Genomic DNA, 26230 nt, shown 5'->3' on the forward strand with positions numbered 1-26230 from the left:
CTGGTAGGGGGTGGTCAGCCTTAGAGCCCAGGCTCAAAACCACCCACTGTGAGGGCTGAGGACCCCAGGCTAGAGGATTTGGGGAGAGAGAGATCGGGGTTTGCAAAGAAGTGGGTGAGAACCGAGAGGGGAGCAGTTCCAAGACCTGCCTGAGCCCTGGCTGTTCAGGCTGCGAGGGGCGGGGGAGGAAGGGGGGAGTCCTGGCACTAGCCACGGAGGTGAGGACCAAGGGATGAGGAGGGACAGGAGGTGCCCGGGCATGACTTTCCAGAACCGCGTCCCAGTCCTCCCTCAGCCAATTCCAGGTTGTTTCAGTGGATCGCCCACCCCTTTGTCCCGCGGGGCCGCCTCCCTCAGGAGCGCTGAGCCCAAGGGCCAGGCTGTCCCCAGGGGGCGGGGAGTTGAGGACCATAATGGGGCTGGGAGACGCTGGGAGGTTTGCGTGGTGCCTGTCCGGAGAGGTGAGCCGGCAGATGTCCAGGCTGGGGCCGGGCCGCTGGCCACACTGGATGGCCGGCGGGGCAGTACCAGGACTCCGGTCTGAGACTCCAGGTCGGACCCAGCGGCGGCCCCTCTCGGTCTCCTCGGCCCGTCACCTGCCGAGATCCGCCGGAATCGGGGGGCTGGGCGGCCGCAGGTAAGGTGCTGCAGGGCCCGGCGCCGGCGGCAAGGGCGCGGCACGGAGGGAGGCGCGGCGCCGGAGGGGTTAAACTTGGAAGGAGGGGGGCTTCTGGCGGCGGGGGGGGGGGGGGGTCCCAGCCCCGGCGGCCGCCCGCTCCGCCCCTGCCGCCGCCGCCGCCTCCGCGGCCCAGCCGGCACCGGCGAGGCCGCGCGGGAGCCCGGGCCGCAGCCGCAGCCGCAGCCGCAGCCGCAGCGGGGCCGACAGTGAGTGCGGGGCTGGCGCGGGAGGGGGTGCGGGACGGGAGCGGGGGCGCGGACGGGACTCCCCGGCAGGGGTGCGCAGGGTGGGGGGAGGGCCGGGCCGGGCGGGGCGCGCACCTCCCGCGCGTGGGCGCCTCCGGGAGTCGTGCGGCCGCGCGTGCTGCCGCCCGCACGCTCCCAGGCGTCAGCGTGGAAGACTCGGGAGGCGGTGGGAGCGAACCGCGGGGGTGCAGCGTGTCTGGGTGGCGAGCGCTGCGCGGTGGCCCGACGGCCTGGGTGTGTGCACGGGAGTGTGTGCACACGTGCGCGTGGACCTCTGGGGTGCCTCGGCCTGGCGCGCACGCCCCTGGGGGTCCGGGTGTGCCCGTGAGTCTGGGGAGCGTGCCGGTGGAGCGTGTGCGTGCGGCCCGCGCAGCCGGGCGGGCGGGAGCCGCAGGGAGGAGCGTGGGCGCGCGGGTCTTTGTGCCCGCGTGTGTGCGCGTGGGCGCCGCCGCCCGCTGTCCCGGGGGCTGACAGCTGTCCCGGAGGATGCTGCCCGGGTTCGGCCCTTATCGCTCCCGCCCTGTTCCTTCCCGGAACCGAGCACCCTCCCCCCGCCCCCCCCCACCCCTCCGCCCTGCCTCTCCTCTGCGCAGCGACCGGGACCCGCCCCTGGGTTCCTCGAAAGCCCGGCGGGGCGCTGGGAGACCCTGGAGGCTACCCGTCCGGCCCAGCGGGTCGCCGCGGAGCGGGGAGAGGCGGGAGGGGGGAGAGAAGCGCGAAGATGCTGCCGCAGCCGCAGCGGAGGAGCCGGGACCCGCCATCCCCGTCTCCGCCCTGCGCGGTCCGGCCTCTCCAGCCTTCTCTTCGCGCGCCTCCGCGCCCCCTCAGCCTCCTGCGCTGAAGCCGCTGCCTCACGCCCCCTCCAGGCCCCCGGTGTTTTCTCGCTCGTCCAGCCTCTCGCTCAGCAGGCTCAGTCTCTCTTTCCCCCTTCCGCTCTCCTTCCTTTCCCTTCCCGGTGCCCTCCTCTCTTCCCATGTCCTGGAGTCCCTGGACAGGGGCTGAGGGCCGGGCAATGGAGGTAAGGGGGAGGACAGCGGTGGGGGGACTGGGTGTGCCCCGGTCCCAAGTGTCCCGGCAGAGGGATGTGAAGATAGGACACCTATGGGCAGTAGGACTGGGGACTCCGAGGACCTTTGGGTGTGTGGGGGTTGGAAGAGGAGGGGGTGGGGGTGGCAGCCCAGGTTATTGATCCCGGCCTCCCTGGTTCTACCCACAGTGACCACAGCTCCCCAGGAGCCCCCTGCCCGGCCTCCCCAGGCGGGCAGTGGAGTCAACCGGGCCCCCGGGCGGGCCATGCGCAGCACCACCCTACTGGCGTTGCTGGCCCTGGTCCTACTCTACTTGGTATCCGGTGCCCTGGTGTTCCAGGCCCTGGAGCAGCCCCACGAGCAGCAGGCCCAGAGGGAGCTGGGGGAGGTCCGAGAGAAGTTCCTGAGGGCCCATCCATGTGTGAGCGACCAGGACCTGGGGCTCTTCATCAAGGTGCGTGGGTGGGCAGGAACCCCTTCAGCAGTTACCTGTGACCCCCCCCCCCCCCGCCCCCGGAAACTAGCTGCATGCCAGTGGGGCCCCGTGCTGGGTTGCTGCTTCCAGACTGGCACCCCCTGACGGCAGGGTGCCACTGAGGGGCGCAGGCCAGAGGCTGGGATCCGGCTCTCTGGGTTTTCAGTATCGCGGCCATGGGGGCATTGATTTGCCTGGCCGTGCCTGGCATTGGACTGAGCCCCTGGACTGTCTTCTTCGGTGTGACTGACGGTGGTTGAGTGAAGGAACGAGTGAAGGAAGAAATGAATAAATGGCTGGAGCCCGTGAGCTATGTCACGTTTTTCACAGGCCTACCTCACCGGCTCAGGGGTTGCCAGGGCGCCTGGATACTTGTGAATTTTAGCCACTAAGCAGCGAATAGTTTTTAAAAATAAATACGCCCTGCGCAGTATTTTTGTCTCCTAAACCTGGCCACGCCGCACTGGTTTCGCTTTGGAGTCACCGATGCCTTGGAGACACCCAAGAACACTGAACACGCCCCCTAACCCCTGGAAAAATGCACACGTAAACACGTCCGGGTGATTTCAGAGGGTTCTGGGATCCCCTAAGCTTGCCGCCAGGGATGCCAGGTTAGGCACCCCTTCACCGCCAGCGCTCGGGCTTATGATGAGAAGGCTGGAGGAAGGGGCAAGGCAGGGGTGGGGTCAGCTTTGGGTTCAGTGACTAACAGCGCTGGGCTTCAGCCTGCTGGGGGTACCGTCAGGCAAGCACCTTGGTCGCTTCCTCTGATTTCTGAGCGACGTCCTGTAAAACCTCCAAGGTTTCACGTTAATAAATTAATGTTTATTACTTTGCTGAAGAGTCCCCCTCTTTCTCCGCCTGTTCTTTCGGAGGGAGGAGCCATCCGCACGGAGGCCTCCGTGTTCCAGCTGATTCCCAGGGTGGCAGGACCAGGAGCCCAGATGAGGGGCAGGGTGGGGCCGGGACACAGGCGGCCTGACGTCCTCTCTGACACTTCCAGAATGCAGAGGAAGGCTCAGAGAGGCCCGGGCAGGAGAATGTGTCTGGCCAGACCACAGGGCAGAGGAAGGGAGGGAGGGAATCTGACCTATTTTTTCTCCACAGTGGAAATGCTTTTTCCCTGGATAAAAAAAGAAGAAAGGGAAGGGCAGAAATTAGAAGTGTGGGGGACAGCTGCTTTCTCTTCCACAATTAGGGAGGCAGCAATTATGCACCTACTGGCTGCTAGGTGCTGTGCTCTACACCATAGGGTGACCAGGGAAATGCATAGGGGGCGGAACAGGTGGAGATACAGGCTATACCGGAGAGGATGTCACTTCGGGATGAGGGGACGGATCCAGGGACAGGTTACTGTAGGATTCAATGGAAAGGGAACTTTCCTTGCTCCCTTCTCTGTTAAACACCTGTTGGGTGCCGGGCCCTGGGCTAGGTGCTGGGGTCTTTGAGGGGGAAGCCAGGGGCCTTGGGGAGGAGCTGGTAATTGACGGGAGGCAGGTGAGAGGCGTAGGATTTAGAGATGTGCGATTGGGTTGCCAGAGACCTACCGGCAGAGGAACAGCATGGGCAAAGGCGGGGAAGCTGGAAAGCTCAGAGTGTTTTGCAGAGCTTGGGTTTAGCAGATGCCTCGTCACTGGAAGCAAAAATTAGAACACACAGGATGACAAAGGATTTTTTTCCCCCTAAGTAGTGAATTTATTGGAAAAGTCTTGCAAAATAAAAATCAAATCACTTTAATCATACATTTCACTTCTTGGCTTCATTTAACAATTATTATGACAGGAAATGGGATCATCTCAAAATCTGGGGGTAAAGTCACGGCAGCTTGGGTTCCCAATGGGAGCCCCAGGAGAGAAGCCTGGAAAAAAAGGAGGTTGGGAACAGGGACTTGAATGCTGGGCTGGGAGTTTGGATGCTATGCTAAGACAGCAGGGAGCTACGGAGGATTTGGGGCAGTCGCCTTAAGAAGATGAATTTGGAATGGGTCTTGCTAATGAGGATTGCAGTCAGAGAGAAAGCATGTGCTTTATGATCTCCTCCATGGCCCTGTGCGGTGGCTCTGTGCTCCTTCGGTAAGAGCTCCTCTGTCACTTACGGCAGATACTCTCAAAACACGGACTCTGCCTTGGAGGGACGCACAAGGTGGCAGGAGGGACAGACACATGGCCACTTCATTAATCTAATCATATCTATGGAGGACCAACTAGGTAGCACAGGGTTTGGCTTGGACTTCAGCAGGGTGGGCGGGGGCTTGTGTGTCCACGAACCTTCAAATATTGGATGCAAAATCTGATGGCATCCGAACCCTCCTGGGGGAAGGGCCCCTGACTTCCATCAGATTTTCTAAGGCAAGGAACTCAAACTCAGCTTCCATAGCGGAGATGGGAATGGGGGGCGATGTGGAAAGCTGGACATCACTGGGCATGATCACCACCGGGGACTGAGTTAACAAAGACACGGGGCTTAATTTGTTGCGAGTGCCTTAACTCTTCACAACCCTCTGAGGTAGGTGCTATTACCACCATCCCCACTTGACAGGGGCAGAAACAGGCACAGAGTGTTAACTTGCCTGAGGTCAAGATTTCAACCCAGGCTGACTGCGCCCGGGTCTGTGCTCCTGACCGCTGTAAATTTGCAATCGTTTGCGTGAAATTAAGGGACAGAAGACTAAAATGCTTCTAAAACAAGGTGGAGGCCAAACAAAATTGGGCCGCCCAATCTGCAGTGTCTCCTCTGAGGGACTGGCCTCAGGAAGACCAGGGGGAAGGGGAGAGCTGGGAGGGGTAGGGAGGAAACCACTCTGGAGACTGGAGGGCCAGGGGGTTGGCCAGGACAGTAGGGAAGGACTGAGGTTCCTCCTTCTGCGCCTTGTCCTGCAGGAGGTGGCTGATGCCCTGGGAGGGGGTGCGGACCCTGACACCAACTCAACCAGTAACAGCAACCACTCAGCCTGGGACCTGGGCAGCGCCTTCTTTTTCTCAGGCACCATCATCACCACCATCGGTGGGGGAGGGGACGGAGCATGTGGAGTGGGGGGGTGGGGGGGTGGGGGTGGGGGGCAAGGGGGCCGCTGGGCTTTCTCAAGGGGGAAAATGCAGAGGGAGGACGGTGGGTGCCAGGCAGCCCCTCGACCTCCTGCACGCTCCCTCTGCCCAGGCTATGGCAACGCGGCCCTGCGCACAGATGCCGGGCGGCTCTTCTGCATCTTTTACGCGCTGGTGGGGATCCCGTTGTTCGGGATCCTGCTGGCAGGGGTCGGGGACCGGCTGGGCTCCTCTCTGCGCCGCGGCATCGGTCACATCGAAGCCATCTTCCTGGTGAGCTGCTCCTCGCCCTGCGCGCCCTTGCGTTACGCTGGGGTTACCCTGCCCTACGTCCCCAGCGGGGCACCGGGAGCGCGCGGGCCTCTGAGATCGCGAGAGCCTCGCGCACGGGCTCGAGGAGGAGCCGGTGTGGGGCGCGGCAGCGGAGGTTTTGGCGACTTCTTGGCTCTGGGCCGTTGCTCCTCCCTGCAGAAGTGGCACGTGCCACCCGAGCTGGTGCGAATACTATCCGCGGTGCTCTTCCTGTTGATTGGCTGCCTGCTCTTTGTCCTCACGCCCACGTTCGTGTTCTGCTACGTGGAGGGCTGGAGCAAGCTGGAGGCCATCTACTTCGTCGTAGTGACGCTCACCACGGTGGGCTTCGGGGACTATGTGGCCGGTGAGGCCACCTTTCTTGCGCTGCACTTCCCTAGCCACTTAATTGATGCCCGGGGCGGGGGGGGGGGGGGGGGGGAGGGGGGGACTGCAGTGTCGCTTCTCCCTCCAAATTCCACGTGGTGTACGTGAGCGCACAGGCGCTCGCTCCAATCCCCTACCCGCGCTCACGGAATGTACCTTCACATTTGTGCACGTATGCAACGCCTCATATGCCCTTACATTCTTGCAGGCCCGCACCCCACGCATGCTCACACATAGGTTAAGCGCACCCCTCACACGCGTCACATTTATATTATATATGTGCACTCCTCACACACGTTTACACTCCTGCACGCGAGCACACTCCCTTGCATAATGTTACCTGGCACACCTCCAAGCCACGTGCACTCGACGTGCCTGCATTCACACGCTCTAGCACATACCCATGGCCCTGGGGAGGGCGGATCCTCTCCCTGAGCTGGGAAGAGGGGCAGTGAGCCAGCAGCTCACAGGCTTAAGGCTTGCCCCACAATCAACATCTTTCTGGCCTCCCCGGTGGTATCCCAGGCGCCAGCCCCAACCAGAACTCTGCAGCCTACCAGCCGCTGGTGTGGTTCTGGATCCTGCTCGGCCTGGCCTACTTCGCCTCAGTACTCACCACCATCGGGAACTGGCTTCGAGTAGTGTCCCGGCGCACTCGGGCAGAGGTAGGCGCGCCCCTGGGTCTGCGCTGCGCTTGCGCCGTGGCGCTGAAGCGCTGTACCTAGCCCGGGCTGACCCCGTTGGCCTCCCTTCCAGAGCGTGGGCTTCTCAAGGCAGGGACTGAGTGCGCCCGGCCCAGGGACAGAGGGTTAAATTTGGGCCGGTTTGCTGGTGACTCCACCTCTGCTCTCTTGGATAGGGTTGCCTGATTTAGAAACAAACCAAACCAAAACAAAAAGCAGGAAGCCCAGTTAAATGTAAATTTCACATACATAACAAATACTAGTTCAGTGTAGGCGTGTCCCAAATATTGCATGGGAGGGATATACACATATCAACATTTAATTTGTCGTTTGTCCAAATTCACATTTAACTGGGCGACCGGTATTGTGTCACCTTACTGGCTGAGCCGGCGGAGGAGCCGGATAAGAGACGCAAAGGTCTCTGGGGGGCACCGGAAGGATGGGTGAAATAAAGCTGGGGCATTTCTAGAAAAGCTCCTGGAGAAGAGGGCTCTTAGGTTCCGATGGAGGAGAGGAGAGTGTGTAGCTGGGTTGATGAGCCTTTTCTCTCGCTCGGGAGGGCTGAGGCAGGAGGACCAGGAGGAAAAGAGGGGCAGTGCCTGATTGACGACGGGTCAGGTTCCCGGGGTTGCGGAGGCGGTAGAGGACCCGTGGTCGAGGACTCCCTTTACTCCTCGCGCAGATGGGCGGCCTCACGGCGCAGGCCGCCAGCTGGACCGGCACCGTGACGGCGCGGGTGACCCAGAGAGTCGGGCCCACGGCACCACCACCGCTGGAGAAGGAGCGGCCACTCCTGCCTCCACCGCCGTGCCCAGCGCAGCCCGCCGGCGGGCCCCTGTCCCCTGCGCTCCCAGCGAAGGCCGAGCCGCCAACCCCGCCGTCCCCGCCCACCCCGCCCACCGCCTCCGCGCTGGATTACCCCAGCGAGAACCTGGCCTTCATCGACGAGTCGTCTGATACCCAGAGCGAGCGTGGCTGCGCGCTGCCCCGCGCGCCACGGGGTCGCCGTCGCCCCCCTAACCCTCCCCGGAAGCCCGTGCGGCCGCGGGGCCCAGGGCGTCCCCGGGAAAAAGGCGTGCCGGTGTAGGGGCAGGACCCCCGGCCTGGGCCTCTCAAAGGGCTTCGTTCTAGCTCTCCCTGGCATGCTCTGCTTGTTTGACCAAAGAGGCCTCTTTCGACCGGACTGAGGCCTGGGGAGGAAGCTACGGGTTGCTTGTCTGCCACCCTCCCCCCCCCCCCCCCCCCCCCCCCGCCGGCTCCTGGCCCTCTCCTCACTTCATTCATTTGCAGACCCCCCAAGGCTTTCTGTCTCGCTGTCCCGGCTGGGCCCGTCCCTCACAACACCTCACGACTGTGCCTCAAAGCCTGCATCAATAAACGAAAACAGTTTGCACCGCTGCGGGCGTGCGCGCTCCGGGAACGCGAGTGGGTGTGGGAGAGCTTGCGTCGGGCCGCCTCCGGGGCAAGCCAGGCCTCCTGCGACCCCCAGGCCGGGCCTCCTCCCCCCCCCCCACCCCCGCCACGCGTGCACCCGAAAGGGCCACCCTTGGGCACGTGTCTCTGCCGGGAGGCTACCGAGGAGGGTCCGGATTAGGAATGTGCCAAGGCGGGCTGTGCGTCTCCAAGCTCAGTACAGACGTGGGGGGCGCGGGGGTGTGGGTGGGTGGGGAGGGGATAATGGCGTCTAGTGTGGGGGTTGTAGATTGAACTCTCCCTCGCGAGACCCGCAGCGCCATTCCATTCGGGAACGCGACCCTGCCCCTCTCCGCTCCTGGAGCGTGACGCCCTCCTCCTTGCCCCGAGGCCTGTGGCGACTGGGTCCGTTGGGGGCAGAACCATGGAGGAAAAGCCTTTCAGAGTAAGAACGCTTCCCGGGCCCCCACACCCTGCGAGCCCCCAGACTGAGTCCAGCTTGGGTCCCCGGCTCTCCTCTCCCTCAGCCTTGGCCCCGGGGCAACTCCCAAAGAGCCCAAAGCGGAGCCTTGAGCCGACTCCACGGAGTCGTGGCCCTGGCAGGGCTCAGGATCCCCGTCCCCCAGCCTGCTCTTCCTCTCCTTCCCCACTCCCCGCTGCCCTTGGCTTCCCTCGTTGTCTGTGGCCCACAGGCGTCTTTGGGCAGCGGTGGCTCAGACACGTCCAGACCAGACAACGACATCCGGAATCTGTGGACCAGGGCCACGCTGTCGCAGTCGAAGCTGAATGTGCCTCTGCCCAATGTCTGCGAGGACTCCGACCTGGAGGACGGCAGCGCACACAGCAAGACTCGCCGGTGGTACAACGAGAAGGCCCGCCGTGACTCGGACGGTGGTTGGGATCACGGAGAGTACAAGGACAGTTTCAAGCAGGAGGAGCTGGAGGATCACTCCTTGTTGGAGCTGCAGCTCCGTCAGGAAAGCTCCCTGGGAAGCCATTTAGAGGAGGGGGACGTCGATTCCAAGACCGAGATTGGTCAGTGTGGCCTCACCAGGCTGTGGGTATCCACAGGGCAGGGGGCTGGCCGGGACCTCAGTATCTGCTGATGTAAAGTGGAGGGGAGGCGGGTGGGAAGCTATGGGACCCAAGTTTCCAGGATTCCCTTCCTGGGCGGGGCGCCCTCTCTCATCTTTCACGCTTTAAATCAATCATGCTTGGAGCGCCCCCTACTGGGAAGGCGTCATACAAGGTCCTGTGGCCCAGGCGCGCCCGGCCCGAGACAACCACCCCCCCCACCCCGCCACCCCCGCCAAAAGGCGCAGAGGCAGCGCGGTAGGACTCCTGCTTTTAATGGAATCATTGGGATAGTTGAGAGGAGGAAGTTATTTTCTTGTGTATGGATTTGCTCTCGTTGAGGACGTGCCTATCTTTCATTCACTCAGTCATTGGTTACAATTTTTAAATACCTCCTTCTTCCTGGGCACTGTTTGGGGATTGCCCCCAACCCCCCGCCGCCCCCCTTCCTTCCCCCTCCCCCCCCCCCCACCTCCCGGCCCCTTCATCAGGGGATTGGAACTGATAACAATATAGTAACTGCCATTTATTGAGTGCCAGGCACTGGACTTCCTTTGCACGATCGCCTTAAACTTCACCACCTCTGTAGAGGGGCCATTCTCATTACCCCATTTTACAGACGAAGAACTTGAGAGTCAGAAAGTTTCAGTCACTGCTCCTAAGCCTCACACAATGCGGTAGTCAGAACTGGAACCTTGGTGAGGGGGCCAATAAAGCCCAGGGTGGCAAATTACTGTCCCATACTGTTTTCCAATAAGGTGGCACCTGGGGCTGGTCTCTGAAGGCCACTCCCCTCCGCCCCCCCCCCCCCCAATCACATGCCTGCCCATACATTTCCTCCGCTCCGGGGCAGACCCAGCAGTCCGGAGATGACTGATCTCTCTTTTCTCTTCCAGAAATGTCTTCCTCAGAGTCATCGCTCAATATCTTGAAGCACACACCCCATCGAGCCTACTGGGCGGAGCAGCAGAACAGGGTTAGCAGCACCCAGGGAGATGAGGGGTTTTAGTGGAGTGGGGGATGGGCGAGTGGGGGTGGCAGACGTGAAGGGGGGAGGGTGTTTCCTAGGGTGGTGGGGCAGGCACGTTAGCTGGGGGTCTTGGGGCTAGAGGGAGCAAGCAGGTGGGGCACTTCAGCTCTGGGCAGGGCCGGGGTCCCTTGGACATCTGAACCTCTTGCTGCCTCTCCAGCTGCCACTGCCTCTGATGGAACTCATGGAGAATGAAGCTCTGGAAATCCTCACCAAAGCCCTCCGGAGTAAGCCCCTCCCTCAGACCCCACAAGAGACCCTGGGGGATTTTGCAGGGCTCAGGCCTCTGGGAGTGGGAGTTCAGGATGTGTCTACCCTGTCAGATTCCCTTACCACCCACCGATGTTCCAGGAGCCCCGCCATAAGTAAAAAGTCGGGGGACTGGCCACAGGGACACCCAGTGGGGAGAGCGTGAGGCCTGGGCTCCAGCCTTGGGGCAGCTCCCTTTTAGCTGATGTGGCTTTTCTAAAGCTGTTTCCATCCCCCTGCCGAATGGGGATGACGATCTTTGTGGGGTCTTGGCCCCCTCCCTTGGTGCTGTGAGGAACCTCTGAACAATGGATTCCTTGGGTGAAAGTTCCCTTGTTTGCCCTGCTTACGAAATAACGGAGGGGTTGCTGGCTAATCACTTACAGTGGGTGGCCCAGCAGGGGTTCACAAAGCTGCAGGCTACCACTGTCCTAGTTCAGGCCTGCAACATCGCTAACTTTGCCCTCATCCACCCTCCACCTCAACACTCTGATCCTCCTCCACACCCCCCATCTGTTTGGAGTGCAGGTGTATGACTTGACCTTTTGAAAGAAAACCGTCAGGGCCCAGCACCTTGGAGATTCAAAGTTTCCCAGATTAACACACACCCGAGCGCCAAGCGCTCCTGCCACCCCAAATCACCCGCGGTTGCTCAATTCTCACATGCGGCACGCACTGCTGGGGAGGCCATGCCCCCTGCTCGCTGCCCTAAGCGGAGCTCTGCCCTCCAGGCTACCGGTCAGCCATAGGCCGGGACCACTTCCTGACCAAGCAGCTGCAGCGATCTATCGAAGGGCTCAAGAGGCGCCGGAGCAAGAGGCTGAACCTCTTGGCGTACTGAGAGCACCGCCTCGGGCTCGAGGGACAGCCGGACTCCGGCCCCGGGCCCTTGTCCTGTCCCCAGACCCAAACCTGACCCCGTCCACGTGGAATTTGAGTCCTAGAGAAATAAAAGACTCTAGTGCACAATCGGTGAGTCAGTGCGTGGCTGCCCGCGTGAGGCGGACGCACGTGGCCCCGCCTTTCCCCGTGACCTTCACTCGGTCACCGCAGTGACCTTGAGCGTTCTTCTGTCCAGGCCCTATTGGCTCCGCCTTCCCGGGACTCGAAATCCAGGAGTTCTTGCATGTTTTATGTCTGCTTCTCCCACCCCGGGTCCAGCGGCTTGGTGGGGATATTGGATCTGCGGTCCAAGTGCCCCGATGGAGTAATCTTGGGGGAAGGGGGAGAAGGGAAAGGGGCAGCGCCTCTCTAGTATGGGCACGCTAGGCTCCGCCCTTCATGCATATGCAGTGACACTAACCTCTCTGTTCCTCCCGCCTCATTTACATATGTAAGTCTCCCTGCCCCGCAACTGCGGCCCCTGAGCCACCTCGCCCACTCCTCTCGCGCACAGCGCGCTCCGCCTCCCTCGTTACGTAAGAGCGCTCATGGTTCCAACCCCCTCGCCGAGTCTCCTCTGGCCCCTCCCCCTTGGCGGCCGCCTCCCCGAGTGCGCCAATCTGGCTCGGCGGCGGCGGGCGGGACCTTCATGAAGGCCCGCCCTCTGGCTTCGCCGGCTCCGCCTCGACCGGTCCGGGCACGCAGGCGCTGCCTGCCCCACTTGTCTGATTAGCATAGGGCGCCGGGCCCCGCCCCCTGCTTTGCATGCGCACGGCCGGCCCCACCCCCGCTGTCAGCTGGAGGAAGCAGAGTAGGAAGCGGCCGCGATGTCCTTTTGTGTCCTACAAGCCGCCGGCGGCGCCGCCGAGTGAGGGGACGCGGCGCGGCGGGGCGGTGCGGCCCGAGGAGGCGGCGGAGGAGGGGCCGCTCGCGGCCCCAGGCTCACCCCGGCGCTCCGGGCCGCTCGGCCCCCATGCCTGCCCGCCCGCCCTGCCGGAGCCCCAGGTCCGGGGGCGGAGGGGAGCGCCGCTGGGGGGGTGGACGGGCGGGGCGCGGGGGCCATGTGCGAGCGCGGTTGGGAGGCGGGCGGGGGGGCGGGCTCCGGGCGGGTCCGGCTCCAGGACCAGCCCGGGTCACGGTTGGGACCGGGTCGAGAGCCAGACGGGGTTAGGGTCTGGGCGGGATCCGGCGTTCAGGTCTTAGTGCGTCGGCCCGGGACAGGGGCCGGTTCTGGCTCGGGCTGCAGGCCCTGGCCAGGGTCCGGCTTGGGCCTCGGGTCCAGTCCCAGGGCAGGGTTCAATCCGGCACCTGGAGCAAGTCGAAGTCCCAGGGGCGGGCCGGGGTGGAAGATAGGGAGGGTTCCCTGTTGGAGAAGGGGCTTTGAAGACCACGTGGGGGCGCTCAAAGGGGCCTTGGGCCACCCTCCTCTCTGGGTCAAAGGTCATCGCACCGGCGGGGGAGAACTTCCTCCTCCTTGGCGCTCCCCATTTACTTCCTGATAACCTGATAGAGGTCCCCCGCGGGCGGAGGGGGAGGGGAGGCGAAGCAACTTTAGGCAACTTCCCGTAGGTGTGCGCAGGTTGGGGGGGGGGGGGCGGGGCGCCCCAGAGGTGGAAGATTCTGCGGCAGCGGGAATGGAAGAGTGAATGTGCTTCCCGGGGGTTGGGGGTGGGGTGGGGTGTAAGGAGGTGGAGCCGCGTCCGCCGGTGGGCAGGGGATTGGCATGCTTGGGCAGGAGGGGCGGTGTGTCAGGTGTGGAAAGGCTCTGAGTGCGTTCCCAGAAGTCTATGCCAGTGTGTGTCGGTGTGGGGGGCATGGTGAGTGGGAGTGAGTTTGTGTGTGTGGGGTGATTGTGAGCCTCGAGTGTGACTTTGTTTGTGGGGTGTGAACTTTGGGGGGAGTGCGTGAAGATTAATGGGAGCACGAGTGAGAGGTGGGGTCTGGGGAAGGCCATGGGTGAGGCATGGGAAGTGCCCCGCAGAGAGTGAGCATGTGTGAGCATGTGAAGACACCTAGAACCCAGGTGAGTGGGAGTGTGTGAACCCACACTTGTGAGCACATCAACTGCCCTTGTGTGCCTGGTTTGCGCTTCTGAATGGAGGACACCCAGGTGAGGGGGAGATCATCGAGGTCCCCAACATCTGGTGAAAATTGAGAGGTACCTTGCTACTGGCTGGGGATTCCAGAAGGGGTTGAAGATTGCCTGGGGACTAAGGTTACCCCGCTTCCGGGCTCTGAGTGGGAGTAAGGAGTTTCCAGGCCTCCTCCGGGATCCCAAGTAGGAGACCTTGCCATCAGTTACAGGCCCTGGAGGCTTTGGAGGCTCTGTTCCCATAGCAACAGCCGGGGGGGGGGGGCGTCTTCATGGGCAGCCCTTCCTTGGACTCTGCCCCCCTTCCCTCCCCCTCAGTGAGTCTGGAAGCCTGGCTCTAGGCCTGGGGTTGGGCAACCCGGGTGGCACGGTGTCTCCACCCCCCATCCCAGTGTCTCCCTGTGACCTGACAGGTCTCTCCCTGCAGGTGACCAGCGCCATGTCCAGCCAGGTGGTGGGCATTGAGCCTCTCTACATCAAGGCAGAGCCAGCCAGCCCCGACAGCCCAAAGGGTTCCTCGGAGACCGAGACCGAGCCCCCAGTGGCCCTGGCCCCTGGCCCAGCTCCCACCCGCTGCCTCCCAGGCCACAAGGAAGAGGAGGATGGGGAGGGGGCTGGGCCTGGCGAGCAGGGTGGTGGGAAGCTGGTGCTCAGCTCCCTGCCCAAACGCCTCTGCCTGGTCTGTGGGGATGTGGCCTCCGGCTACCACTATGGTGTGGCGTCCTGTGAGGCCTGCAAAGCCTTCTTCAAGAGGACCATCCAGGGTGAGCCCCCACCACACTCCTATGCCCTTTGCCCTCTGGGCCTAGAGTCCCCCAACGGGTGGCAGTAGGCCCCCAGACAGCTGCGGTACAACTTGGGGTTCCCGGGTTCCTCCTACCTCCTGGGAATGCCATTTTGCTAAAAAGTGAAAGCCACCAGGATGTGTTGATGGATTGGAGGTGGAATGTGAGAGAGGCCTCGGGAAGCCTTCTTAGGTTTCTGGGTACTGTAGGCCTAGCACCTTCCACAGTGGCTCTGAAGAATTTGAGGCAGACTCTGCCCGCTCCAAAATGTTCTTCTAGCTTCTGGCAGCTGCTCACCTCTCAGCAGCATAGAACATTCCCCTTTGGTGGATTTCCCCAAAGCAGCAGCAGCAGCAGCAGCACAAGGCAGGTTTTTATGGGTAACTGAGAGCAGCTACGTCACATTTCAGCACCTAACTTTAAAAAGACTTTTTAGGTAAAACAGGCCTGCTGCCAGTTCTTGCTGAATTCTTCTCACTCAGGGAAAACCTAGCAAAACATGAGTGAGCAAGACGGAGACATAATAAGCATTACTTGAGATGTGCTCGTTCCTTCTGTTTTTATGGCAATCACTGGTTACTTCAGGGCTTAGATACCGTGTACTTTTGGGGAGCATTTCTTGAGGGCGTACCCTAAGCCAGGCACTGTGCCCTCTATACGTCTGATCTGTTACTCCCCCGGCAACCCATAAGGTGCCAGCACTGGGACCATGGCGGAGGCCCAGGAAGCTTTTTAAAACCTTGTTCGAGTCCCACAGGTAGAAAATGGCAGAACCGGGATTTGAACTTGGGTCGATTTAGGTCCGCTGCTGACTGCTGCCTCTGCTTATGACTTATAACTAAACTTCAGACTGATGGCTCCCAGTGGGTTGTGACGTTCCAGTGGGTTTTGATCTGGCCAAGACCCACTGCTCTAAAACCACTTGTGCTCTCTTCTGGTTCTGAAGGTCAGTGAACTAACAGGTTCTACCCACCCTGGAACCTTTCACTCTCCGTTGACTCGGTTGACAAATCTTTACTGAGCGCTAGCCGTAAATAGCAAGGTTTTTTTTTTGTTTTTTTTTTTTGATTTTTAATGTTTTTATGTTTGCGAGACAGAGAGACAGAAAGAGCGTGCGCGTGAGGCGGGGAGGGGCAGAGAGCGAGGGAGACACAGAATTCGAAGCAGGCTCCGCGCTCTCAGCTGTCAGCACAGAGCCCGACGCGGGACTCGAACTCACGGACCTGAGCTGGAGTCAGATGCTTGACTGACTGAGCTACCCAGGCGCCCCAGTGGCAATCACTTGTTGAGCATTTGGGCGCTGTGAACCATGCTGCCTGTGTTAACTGCGATATTCCCTTGAGTTCTCACCGGCCATCTTTGTAGAAAGTCCTGTTTTTATCCTGGTTTTATCGCTGGGAAAACTGAGGGGTTGAGGGCTTAGGTACGGGACTTGCCCGAGGTCACACGGTCGGTAAGTGGTAGGGTCGGGATGGGCCTCCAGAGCCCTTGTTCCTCACAGACCTGCGCTTGGCTGTCCCGGCCACTGTTTCAGGCGTGGGGACCTAGCTGGGACGGTGGCAGAACCGCTCCCGTCCTGAAGCCACTTTCATTGTAGCAGAGGGGAGCGAGAAAATGGTGAGCTGCACAGAAGTGTCGTAGTACGGCCGTTGCACGTGCCGCAGGGGGACGAGGAGGATGTGTGCCAAGGAACCTGGCCGGGCTGGGGGCTCTCCTGGAGGTCTTCCCCGAGGAGGTGTCTTGAGCTGTGCACGCAGGCCTGGATATGGGGCATAGGAGAAGGCACACCGTGGGAAGGAATGCGCGGGCCAAGGGCGCGTTGGCTGGCTGCGTCACTCAGGCCTCGTGGTAGCCCCATGGGACCGGGAGGGCCACCACGCGTTCATTCAGCCAGTTGTTAGGACCTGCACTACAGCCAGGCCCTGTTCTCGCGCTCGGCGATCTTGGCCGTCATGAAGCAGACGCCAGAGCGGGAAGACAGAGAACGAAGATGCCTACGTGCGTAGCTGGTGCGGAGAGCTGCTGAGAAGCCGTCAGGCAGGGACAAGCAGCCGAAGCCCGCAGAAGGGCACCTGACACTCTCACAGCAAGGGGGGGGGGGGGGGGGGGGGGGGGCTGTAGGCCTCATCGGCCTCGCTCGGGCTTTAACCCGGAAGGGAAATCACTGGAGGGTTTTGAGCAAGGTTGGGGCGGGATCTGACTTGAGTTTAAGGGGTTGCCTCTGGCACCCGTGTCCACACTCGCTGAAGGAGAAAAGGACAGAGGAGGCGACCAGCACGAGGTGCGGTGAGGTGATGGTAAACTGGGGTCGAGGATAAGAAGCGGGTGCCCGGGCAGAACGGGTCAGCGTCTGGAACCTACGAGGAGGTCAAGCTGGCCCCGGCTTTGTTGACCGGTTCGGTTTGGGTGTGAGAGGAGATGTTCTTCTGGATTTCTGCCCGAGGACCTGGACGGATGGAGCTGCGGGTGTTGGGACTGGTGGGTCCGGGGCTCCTTTTAGGACAGGTTAAGTTTGCAATGCCTTCTAGACGTACAAGATGTCAAGGAGGCAGTAGAATAGAAGTCTAGCATTCACGCGGGTCTGGAGATAGAAATTGGAAGGCCCGCGACTGGTGAGCTCACTATGGGATCTGAGTCAGGGGGGACAGGGTCCAAGGGCAGCCCTGGGGTTCTCCAATGGAAGAGAAACCAGGAATGTGGCGTTCTAAATTTTTTTTTTTTTTTACGTTTATTCATTTTTGAGAGACAGAGCACAAGTGGGGAGGGGCAGAGAGAGAAGGAGACAGAATCCGAAGCAGGTTCCAGGCTCTGAGCTGTCAGCACAGAGCCCCGACGCGGGGCTCGAACTCACAAACCGTGAGATCATGACCTGAGCCGAAGTTGGACGCTCAACCGACTGAGCCACCCAGGCACCCCAGGAATGTGGCGTTCTAGAGGCAAAAGACAAAAAGCGTTCGTGTTTGTAGGAGCAGGACACGATCCGCAGCATTAGATGCTCCTCTAGGCCGAGTAAGATGAGGAGAGCAGCTGAGGGCAGGAGGGCCCAGAGATGCAGCTTGACAAGAGGCTCGGGGTGGAGATCAGCCTCCTGGCTCCCCCGGTCCCAGGCTTCCCTTGCCCAGGGAAGGGGCCCAGGGGGGGCCGTTCCCCTCACTGCCCCGCTCCCGGCACCCCTGCTCTCTCTAGACCTGCGCTTGCCCGGGGCGGGGGGAGGGGGCGGGAGTCGGGGCTCTCCTGTCTTCTGGGCCCTGGGAGGCCGCCACTGGAGCTCTGCCTCTTTCTGGCAGGGAGCATCGAGTACAGCTGTCCGGCCTCCAACGAGTGCGAGATCACCAAGCGGAGACGCAAGGCTTGCCAGGCCTGTCGCTTCACCAAGTGCCTGCGGGTGGGCATGCTCAAGGAGGGTGAGCGCTGGGCAGGGGCCCGGGTGCCTGGGGCTGGGGTGGGCAAGGCCTGGGCAGTTCTGGTGGACTCAACTGGGCAGGGGGGTTCTGTAGAGCAAGTACCCCCCGCCCAGTCCCGTGGACACAGCGCTGTCCTGCAATTCAAGGAGTGCGTCTGGACCGTGTGCGGGGAGGGCGGCAGAAGTACAAGCGGCGGCCAGAGGTGGACCCACTGCCCTTCCCGGGCTCCTTCCCTGCGGGACCCCTGGCGGGAGCTGGAGGCCCTCGGAAAACCGGTGAGAGCTGGAGGTCCTTGGAGCTCTAGGGTTGGGGTGGGGCCAGGACACGAGAGGCCCGTTAGGTGTCGGTGCCCCCAGAGCAGTGGTTATCTTGGGCACCAGGACCCCAATTTTCCCTTCGTCTGTTCCCATTTCCCTGAAGACGTGTGTTTGAAAATACCTTTTTGTCACCAGTCCCTGGGTCGCACAGCTGGGCACAGGGACCGGTTTTTCTCACACTCCGAACTTGGCCGTGGACTTGGCTTTCCCCTGGGAAGTAGTGAGAGCCCTTCCTGGAGACAGGTGTCCCAAGAGTGGCTGGCCAGCGGCTCCTCAGAAGGCCATCGGGGAAGGAATTCTGGGAAGATGCTGGACCCCGAAGGGGCCTGCAAGGTGATGCATTCGAGTGCCTTTTCCAACTGTCACTGCAGCCCCAGTAAATGCACTGGTGTCCCATCTGCTGGTGGTTGAGCCTGAGAAGCTGTATGCCATGCCTGACCCAGCGGGCCCTGACGGACACCTCCCGGCCGTGGCTACCCTCTGTGACCTCTTTGACCGAGAGATCGTGGTCACCATCAGCTGGGCCAAGAGCATCCCAGGTAAAGGGGCCAGGTGATGTGGGGCTTCCCTGTGTAGGCCAGGCCACGCCTGGCTCTGACGAACTTGCTCAGCCAGGTCTGCTTCCCACTATCCTCCAGGCTTCTCGTCACTGTCCCTGTCTGACCAGATGTCAGTGCTGCAGAGCGTATGGATGGAGGTCTTGGTGTTGGGCGTGGCCCAGCGCTCGCTGCCACTGCAGGATGAGCTGGCCTTCGCCGAGGACCTGGTCCTGGATGAAGAGGGAGCGCGAGCAGCCGGCTTGGGGGAACTCGGGGCTGCCCTGCTGCAGCTGGTGAGGCGACTACAGGCCCTGAGGCTGGAGCGTGAGGAGTATGTCCTGCTGAAAGCCCTGGCCCTTGCCAATTCAGGTGAGTCCGGGGCAGGCAGGGACGGGGGTCTCCCTAAGGCCTTCCAGCTTGCAGCTCTGATGGTGGCCCGGTCTCATCTTGCCGACCGGGAAAACTGGGGCTTAGGGAAGAAGGGTGGTTTGTTCAAAGTCACGAAGAAGGCGAGGGCAGGCCCAGGAACCGCATGTAGGGTTTTGAGCTCGAGTGTCGTCCTCACGTGGAAAGGTGAACGATTTAGTGGAGGGGAAGGCGGGGAGGACAAGAGGTGGCCATAGTTGCGGGGGGCGGGGCGGGGGGCGGGGGGGAAGTGCGGGCCCTGGCTCATGGGCAGGGGCAGGGAGTTGGTGCCCCAGCCAGCCCCTCGAACCTGTGCCTGGCTTCTCAGGCCCCATCCAAGGGTGCCCAAGCAGGTGTTGGCCGTGCCCTTTCTGGAGCTGGCCCACGTCAGCCTCGTTCTCCTCCCTCCTCGCAGACTCTGTGCACATCGAGGATGCCGAGGCCGTGGAGCAGCTGCGAGAAGCTCTACACGAGGCCCTGCTGGAGTACGAAGCAGGCCGGGCGGGCCCCGGAGGGGGTGCCGAGCGGCGGCGGGCAGGCAGGCTGCTGCTCACATTACCACTCCTTCGCCAGACAGCGGGCAAAGTGCTGGCCCATTTCTATGGGGTGAAGCTGGAGGGCAAGGTGCCCATGCACAAGCTCTTCTTGGAGATGCTCGAGGCCATGATGGACTGAGGCAAGGGGTGGGCATGGGTGGGGGTGCTGGCAGGACCCGCCCAGTATGGGGTCAGCCCCAAGGGGGCAGAGCTGGGGTCTGGGCAGAGCCACAGCCTGCTGGCAGGGCCAGGGCAATACCATCAGCCCCTGGGAGCGGGCCCCACGCCCTCCCCTCCCCCCTCCCAGGGGGTCTTAGAAGCTGGGAACGTGTGTGTCCAGGCTCTGGGCACAGTGCTGTCCCTTGCAAGCCATAACGTGCCCCCAGAGTGTTAAGGGGGCCTTGCGGAAGCCATAGGGGGCTGCAGGGGACGTATGTGGGGGGGGGGGGGCAGAAGCCTGATCTCAGGGAGGGAAGGGAGTGGAGGCCACAGTCTCCCAGTGGGTGATGCTTTTGCTGCTGCTTAATCCAACCCCCTCTCCAGAGCAGAGGGGTTTTTGGAGAGCAAAGGCCCCTGCCCCCTTCGCTCCTCTCCTCATCATTTGCATTGGGCATTACTGCCCCCCCTTGAAGCAATAACTCCAAGCAGGCTCCAGCCCCTGGACCCCTGGGGTGGCCAGGGTCCCCCCCCCCCATCAGCTCCCACCCGGCCTCCTCAGGGGGTAGGGGGAGCACTGCCTCTATGCCCTGCAGAGCAATAACACTATATTTATTTTTGGGTTTGGCCAGGGAGGTGCAGGGACATAGGGCAAGCCAGGGCCCAGAGCCCTTGGCTGTACAGAGACTCTATTTTAATGTATATTTGCTGCAAAGAGAAACCGCTTTTGGTTTTGAACCTTTAATGAGAAAAAAAAAATATATCGAGCTCAAGAACACTGTTTTGCGTATCACTGGCTCAAGGGTTGGGGATACACATGATCTTGAACTAAGATATACACAATTACAGAATGAAAAACTAGCGACTCGCACGATTAAGTCTCAGTTTCCTCATCGCTCAGCAGCATGTTGGGGATCCCACGACTGATGGGAAACAGACGTCCAGACTCTGGGCACTGCAGGGTGCCCTCCAACACATCCACCTGCGGGAAAGCGGGACACAGAGCTAAGCACTTGAAGCATCGGCCTGACTGGCCGGGGAAACGGGCGATGGGCAGGTTCTCACCTCCAGCAGCACGTGGTGCATCTTCCTCAGAAACTTCTCGTCATGCTCATACCCTTCAATCGGCTCTTTGGGTACCTCGACCAGGTGCAACTGTGGGCAAAGGCCTAAATCACCTCTGGGCATGCCGACCCTTGCCAGGCTACCTGGCCTGCGGTGACACCGACCCCGTCCACCCCCCCCCCCCCCCCCACTCAGGGCGAGCACGGGCGTGGGGAAGGGTCCTCACGGTATCCGCCGCCTCCAGAAGCGCCGCCCACTCCACCTTGGGTATCATACGCGCCACGAAGTCGGGGTTGAACTCCACGGGGTTGATGCGGACCTCGGTGGCCTGCGGGGCGGAGGGGTTTTGTGAGGCCGGGGCCGGATCCTGGTCCCCCAGGACACGGGCGCGAGACTGCCCCCGGCCGATACCTGGAGGCGCAGAGGGAAGCCACGGGGCCCCACCCCCCGCACATGCGAGCTCAGCAGGTTGTGGGTGAGCAGCTTCATGTCGCCAAAACGGAATCTCCCCAGGCCGGAACCGGAAAAAGCTAGAAACTCCGTGGCATCACTTCCGGGGCCGCTCCAGTCTCTGTCCTATTGGACGGCTTGGAGGAGCGGAAGTGACGGAATGCTGGAGCTTCTCGTGCTAGCCGGAGAGGTATTGGAAAAAGCTTGGTCGAATCACGCGCTGCTACCGGAAGCGTCTCGGCAGGTGATGGCTACGGCGCAGGCCCAGTGGTTTCCATTCGCTACAAATCATGCATAGTGTAAATCACATGTAAAGCCGCCGCAATGCAGGGGACTCCGTTGAATGCAAAATAAGCCATGTTTTTCTCCCACGCGGGCGCCTGACACCCTCGTCTCCCGCCCCTCAATTCCGGTTAAGGAAAAGAAACACTGCAGGAATCCGTAAATGAGGCACATCAAAACAGCGACACCCCCACCCTTGTATGCAAATAAGTTGCGCGGCCGCCGGAAACTCCGCCCCTTGGCTGCTGCCCCCGTGGTCCAGCCCCAAATGTAAATAAGCCGAGCGTAGCGTCCCGGGAGCGCCGCCCCTGCACGGGCCCCTACGCCTGCGCGGTGGAGGAGGCTCGCCGGGGGCGGGCGAAGCCGAGGCTCCGCCTTTCGCGGGGTCCCGCGGGGGCGCTTAGCGCCAGGCCCCGCCTCCTGCCGAGGCTCGGGCCTGGGGGCGGAGCGATTGTGGCCTCTGGTATGGGCATGCAGTTGGCTGGGCTGCGTCTTCTAGGTGGCAGGGCGGGCTCAGCTCTCGTCCGGGCGACTGCCATCGGGTCGGCTGCATCGGCGGCGGCGGCGAGAGCAGGAGGGTATCGGCGACGAGGAGGGGAGTGGACGCTCGGAGGGGCCTGCGGTTTCAGAAGCGCCGCCCCAGCTATGGCCCCAATCAAGGTGACCGCTGGCCGGGCTCTGCCCGACCTCCCCTCCCGCCCGTCTTCCCAGTGTTCTCCGTCCCGGTGATCGGGAGGAGAATCACCCTCTTTCCTGCCCTCCGGACCGCTGCCCGCCGCGCTGGACTCTTCCGTAGTTCTCCCTCATCCCCCTCAGCGAGACCCCGTGCATGCCCCATATCCACCCGTCCCCCTTTCACTTCCACCCTGCGACACCTTGTGACGGGTCTCCACCATTTTCAGGCGATTGAAAACCATGGCCTCCTGCGCCTTCTGGAACCATCTCCTTTGTCCAGGGCCCCCTTTCAACCCCCATACATGTCCCTCCCCCCCCCCCAACCCCGTACCCTCTTGTACGTTTTTGTTCTATTGCAGGGCATCGTTCTTCACCCATCGTTTGAAACAAGTGTTTTTTGTGAAAGCCAATATTGTGCCTCCCCCCATTCCACTTCTCCCGTGGCTAATTCCCACTCTTCTCCGAGTCTTTCACCCCTCATCTGGAACCATCCCCTGCTCCTTGCAACCACCCCCTCCTTCCCCTTCCACACTCTTCTGAGACCTTCTCCTCCTCCTGCTTACTCCTCCTCCCAATCCCTGACACGCCCTTCTTTTGCTTGCCTCCTCTGGCTCCACGAAGCCCTCACACACTCCCAGGCAGACTAATCCATCCCTTTTGAGAGATTCCTTTTTAAAAAACGTTCATTTAGGGGCGCCTGGGTGGCGCAGTCGGTTAAGCGTCCGACTTCAGCCAGGTCACGATCTCGCGGTCTGTGAGTTCGAGCCCCGCGTCAGGCTCTGGGCTGATGGCTCGGAGCCTGGAGCCTGTTTCCGATTCTGTGTCTCCCTCTCTCTCTGCCCCTCCCCCGTTCATGCTCTGTCTCTCTCTGTCCCAAAAAAAAAAAAAAAAAAAAAAAAAAAAGTTGAAAAAAAAACGTTCATTTATTTGTTTTTGAGAAAGAGAGAGTGGGGGAGAGACAGAGAGAGAGAGAGAGAGAGAGAGAGGGAGAGAGCGAATCCCTAAGCAGGCTGCACGCTTTTAGCACGGTGCCGGAATCGGGGCTCAAACTCACAAACCCTGAGATCGTGACCTGAGCAGAAATCATCGGTCCCACGCTTAACCAACTGAGCCACCCAGGTGCCCCGAGAGATTCCTTTTATTTTATACTTCCCTCCCAACCCCGTCTCCTCCCCCCCCCCTCCCCCCTCCCTACAGGCAACTTTCTCACCTTCCTTTGCCCTCCGTTTTCTCTTCCTGGGGGCTGGATGCTCAGACCTGGCCGGGGTCCTCTCCCTCCTGTTGCCACGGTCTCCTCCTCACCCCCAAATGGAGCCCTTGCCCTTCCTCCCCTGCCCATCTATCCCACTTCATTATGGTCAGAAAAGTGGGTTGTTGACTCAATCCCTTGCAACACCCAGAGAGGCCTTCTCTCCTTTTTTCTGTTGTCACCAACAGGCTGGTAAAAGGAATAGGGCCACCTTGAAACCTGGGAGTAACTGGCGGGTGGGGGTGGGGAGGGGAGGGTCACAGGGAGGGACCTCTGGAAGCTTGGACAGGTTGGGACATTCCAACTCTGTCAACTCCAATCCACCAGGAGCAATTGCCAGGTCTGGTTTCTCGCCCTACCCTTGGCCTCCCTTATGCACCCCCTCATTTCCCTCCTCATCTAGTCAATCTCCCCTGGTAACTTACCAGGTAACCAACTAACTCCTTACCAAATCCTTCCCTCTAGGTAGGAGAGGCCATCCCTTCGGTGGAGGTTTTCGAAGGGGAACCTGGGAACAAGGTGAACCTGGCAGAGCTGTTCAAGGGCAAGAAGGGAGTGCTGTTTGGAGTCCCTGGGGCCTTTACCCCTGGCTGTTCCAAGGTGAGACCTGCCTTCTGGGACTCCGCAGTTGGAGTCTTGTGCCCACGTCTGTGTTGTTCGTCTGTGTTGTTCGTAGGTCTTCCGCGTAGTCCTAGGGCAGTTTGCAACAAGATTATGCAGGTGAGGGGCCCCTGGGTGGCTCAGCCGGTTAAGCGTCCGACTTGGGCTCAGGTCACGATCTCGCACTTTGTGAGTTCAAGCCCCGCATCAGGCTCTGTGCTGACAGCTTGCTCCGAGCGTGGAGCCTGCTTCAGATTCTGTCTCCCTTTCTCTCTGTCCCTCTCCCATTCTCTCTCTCTCTCTCTCTCTCTTTCTCTCTCAAAAATAAACATTAAAAAAATTTTTTTTTAAAAAGTAGGCAGGTGAAGGACACCAGAACCTTCAGAAAATCTGGGGAGGCTGTGAAACAGTAGTGGTGCCAGGAATGTGGGAGAAAAGGGTTTTGTAATCAAATCCAACATCTCTTATTGATTTTGCCGGCGAGGGGCTCTACGGAAGACCTTTGGGACTGGGGTAAATAAACTATAGTCCTGTCCACAGGAAGTTCCTGGTGGCCACAGACCACTTAAGTTTGGATCCGAGCTTCCTTGTGGCCAAGGCAAGAAGGAAGTGTGGCTTACACGCTTCTCATTGTTGGATCAAAGGTGTCAGAGAGGGAAGTGAGGGTGGCCTGGAGATCAAGGGGAGGTTGAAGAGCCGAGGCAAGTATCCCCGGGCTGACCCTTCGTTTCCCCCTCCTAGACCCACCTGCCAGGATTTGTGGAGCAGGCTGAGGCTCTGAAGGCCAAAGGGGTCCAGGTGATAGCCTGCCTGAGCGTTAATGATGTCTTTGTCACCGAAGAGTGGGGACGAGCTCACAACTCTGGAGGCAAGGTGAGGTGTGGGTGCTGTGGGGGGGGGGGGGAGGGGGGTCAGGGGCCAGGTATGGGATTTTTCTTTTGACCTTTACTTCCTCCTTAGGTTAGGCTCTTGGCTGACCCCACAGGGGCCTTTGGGAAGGTGAGTGTACCCCTGCAACCCCCACCCTAGAGGGTGATCCCTCTGCCAGCCTTTGGATACAGGAACTTGGAGGCTAATACGGGGAGCAGCTGGGTGTGTGTGGGGTGGGGTGGGGGTGCTTGGTCTGTTCTGGAAGTTTCTAGGTCTTGTCTCTGCCTTTCCTTTTAGGAGACAGGTTTGTTACTAGATGATTCTCTGGTGTCTCTCTTTGGAAACCGCCGGCTCAAGAGGTAAAAGTGGGAGGGTCCCCCTGTGGGGTTCCCCTGCCGCCCCTCCAAGCTCCATTCCCAGCCTCCAGGCCCAGGCCGCTGCAGTTGGCCCGGTCTCTCCTTCTGGCAGGTTCTCCATGGTGGTAGAGGATGGCGTAGTGAAGTCCTTGAATGTGGAACCGGATGGTACAGGCCTCACCTGCAGCCTGGCCTCCAACATCATCTCGCAGCTCTGAGACCCTGGGCCCAGACATAGTCTTTCTCCCCTTCCCAGTCTCACCTGCGCAGCCCCGGACAGAGGGCTCCGGTCCAAACCCAAGAGGGGCCAGTTCCCGGATGGGAACTTGGACCAAAGTTCTGCAATAAACATTTCTGGTTCACCTTTACTCCTTGGTTGTGTATTGCTGGTTGGTGAGGGCCAGGCCTGACGACAGTGACGGCTGTGAGACTATGGGCAGGGGCTGAAGGGGTGCTAATGGGGGACCCTGATGTAATTGAGGAGACAGTCGGGGAGAGCCTTTGAGTGAAGTGTTAGGAAGCAGAGAAAGGGCCAGTGGTCTGAAAAACAAGGGAAAGAACGGTCTGTGCAGAGGCAGTATATCTGGAAGGGCTCTAGGCGGACAGAGCTTGGCTCGCAGCCACGGTTTGATCTCTGGGTGTTGGCTGATCTCACTTAAAATGTTTATCTATTTACTTTTGAGAGAGGAGAGAAAGAATCCGAAGCAGGCTCCAGGCTCCGAGCTGTCAGCACAGAGCCCGACGCGGGGCTCGAACGCACAAACCGCGAGATCGCAACCTGAGCCAAGTCGGGCGCCTAACCGACTGAGCCACCCAGGCGACCCTTGGCTGATCTCATTCAGACCCTAAACCTCCGGGTGGGAGCTTTGGCTCGAGGCACCCACACCACCTGGGCCAAGCTTTAGCCCCACCGTTCTCGTAGATTCTGTTGAACCCCTCCCAGGAGCACCCTCAGCCCAAAAGGGCTCT

At 60.9% G+C, this 26230-nt stretch overlaps 5 protein-coding genes across 7 annotated transcripts; 4 read left to right on the forward strand and 1 right to left on the reverse strand.

Moving 5' to 3' along the window:
• The first annotated feature begins 2202 nt into the window (after positions 1-2202).
• Positions 2203-7919, forward strand: KCNK4 (potassium two pore domain channel subfamily K member 4). The gene is made up of 6 exons (XM_042959432.1): positions 2203-2406; positions 5307-5430; positions 5584-5744; positions 5943-6129; positions 6675-6814; positions 7515-7919. Exons 1-6 carry the CDS (start codon positions 2218-2220, stop codon positions 7917-7919), a joined length of 1206 nt encoding a protein of 401 aa, XP_042815366.1. The 5' UTR covers positions 2203-2217.
• Positions 7920-8579: 660 nt separating this feature from the next.
• Positions 8580-11567, forward strand: CATSPERZ (catsper channel auxiliary subunit zeta). Its single transcript, XM_007091909.3, has 5 exons — positions 8580-8690; positions 8938-9280; positions 10216-10295; positions 10510-10576; positions 11330-11567. The coding sequence occupies exons 1-5, from the start codon at positions 8670-8672 to the stop codon at positions 11437-11439; spliced, it is 621 nt and encodes a 206-aa protein (XP_007091971.1). The 5' UTR covers positions 8580-8669; the 3' UTR covers positions 11440-11567.
• A 738-nt stretch (positions 11568-12305) lies between these two features.
• ESRRA (estrogen related receptor alpha) lies at positions 12306-20492 on the forward strand. 3 transcript variants are annotated; one of them, XM_042958246.1, is made up of 7 exons: positions 12306-12485; positions 14000-14336; positions 17645-17761; positions 17908-18036; positions 18450-18617; positions 18717-18986; positions 19438-20492. In XM_042958246.1, the coding sequence occupies exons 2-7, from the start codon at positions 14012-14014 to the stop codon at positions 19695-19697; spliced, it is 1269 nt and encodes a 422-aa protein (XP_042814180.1). In that variant the 5' UTR covers positions 12306-12485; positions 14000-14011; the 3' UTR covers positions 19698-20492. The 3 variants fall into 3 exon arrangements, with proteins under 3 accessions (XP_042814180.1, XP_042814179.1, XP_042814178.1); XM_042958245.1 differs by lacking the exon at positions 12306-12485 and adding an exon at positions 13138-13638; XM_042958244.1 differs by lacking the exon at positions 12306-12485 and adding an exon at positions 13138-13503.
• TRMT112 (tRNA methyltransferase activator subunit 11-2) lies at positions 20440-21332 on the reverse strand. The gene is made up of 4 exons (XM_007091906.3): positions 21191-21332; positions 21006-21107; positions 20780-20869; positions 20440-20696 (listed from the first exon to the last, which is right to left on the reverse strand). Exons 1-4 carry the CDS (start codon positions 21266-21268, stop codon positions 20589-20591), a joined length of 378 nt encoding a protein of 125 aa, XP_007091968.2. The 5' UTR covers positions 21269-21332; the 3' UTR covers positions 20440-20588.
• A 390-nt stretch (positions 21333-21722) lies between these two features.
• On the forward strand, positions 21723-25629 carry PRDX5 (peroxiredoxin 5). The gene is made up of 6 exons (XM_007092091.3): positions 21723-22171; positions 23901-24035; positions 24777-24908; positions 24996-25034; positions 25203-25264; positions 25374-25629. The coding sequence occupies exons 1-6, from the start codon at positions 21977-21979 to the stop codon at positions 25477-25479; spliced, it is 669 nt and encodes a 222-aa protein (XP_007092153.3). The 5' UTR covers positions 21723-21976; the 3' UTR covers positions 25480-25629.
• Positions 25630-26230: the final 601 nt, after the last annotated feature.

The sequence above is a fragment of the Panthera tigris genome, chromosome D1 (genome assembly GCF_018350195.1).
Source record: "Panthera tigris isolate Pti1 chromosome D1, P.tigris_Pti1_mat1.1, whole genome shotgun sequence".
NCBI classification, from domain to species: domain Eukaryota; kingdom Metazoa; phylum Chordata; class Mammalia; order Carnivora; family Felidae; genus Panthera; species Panthera tigris.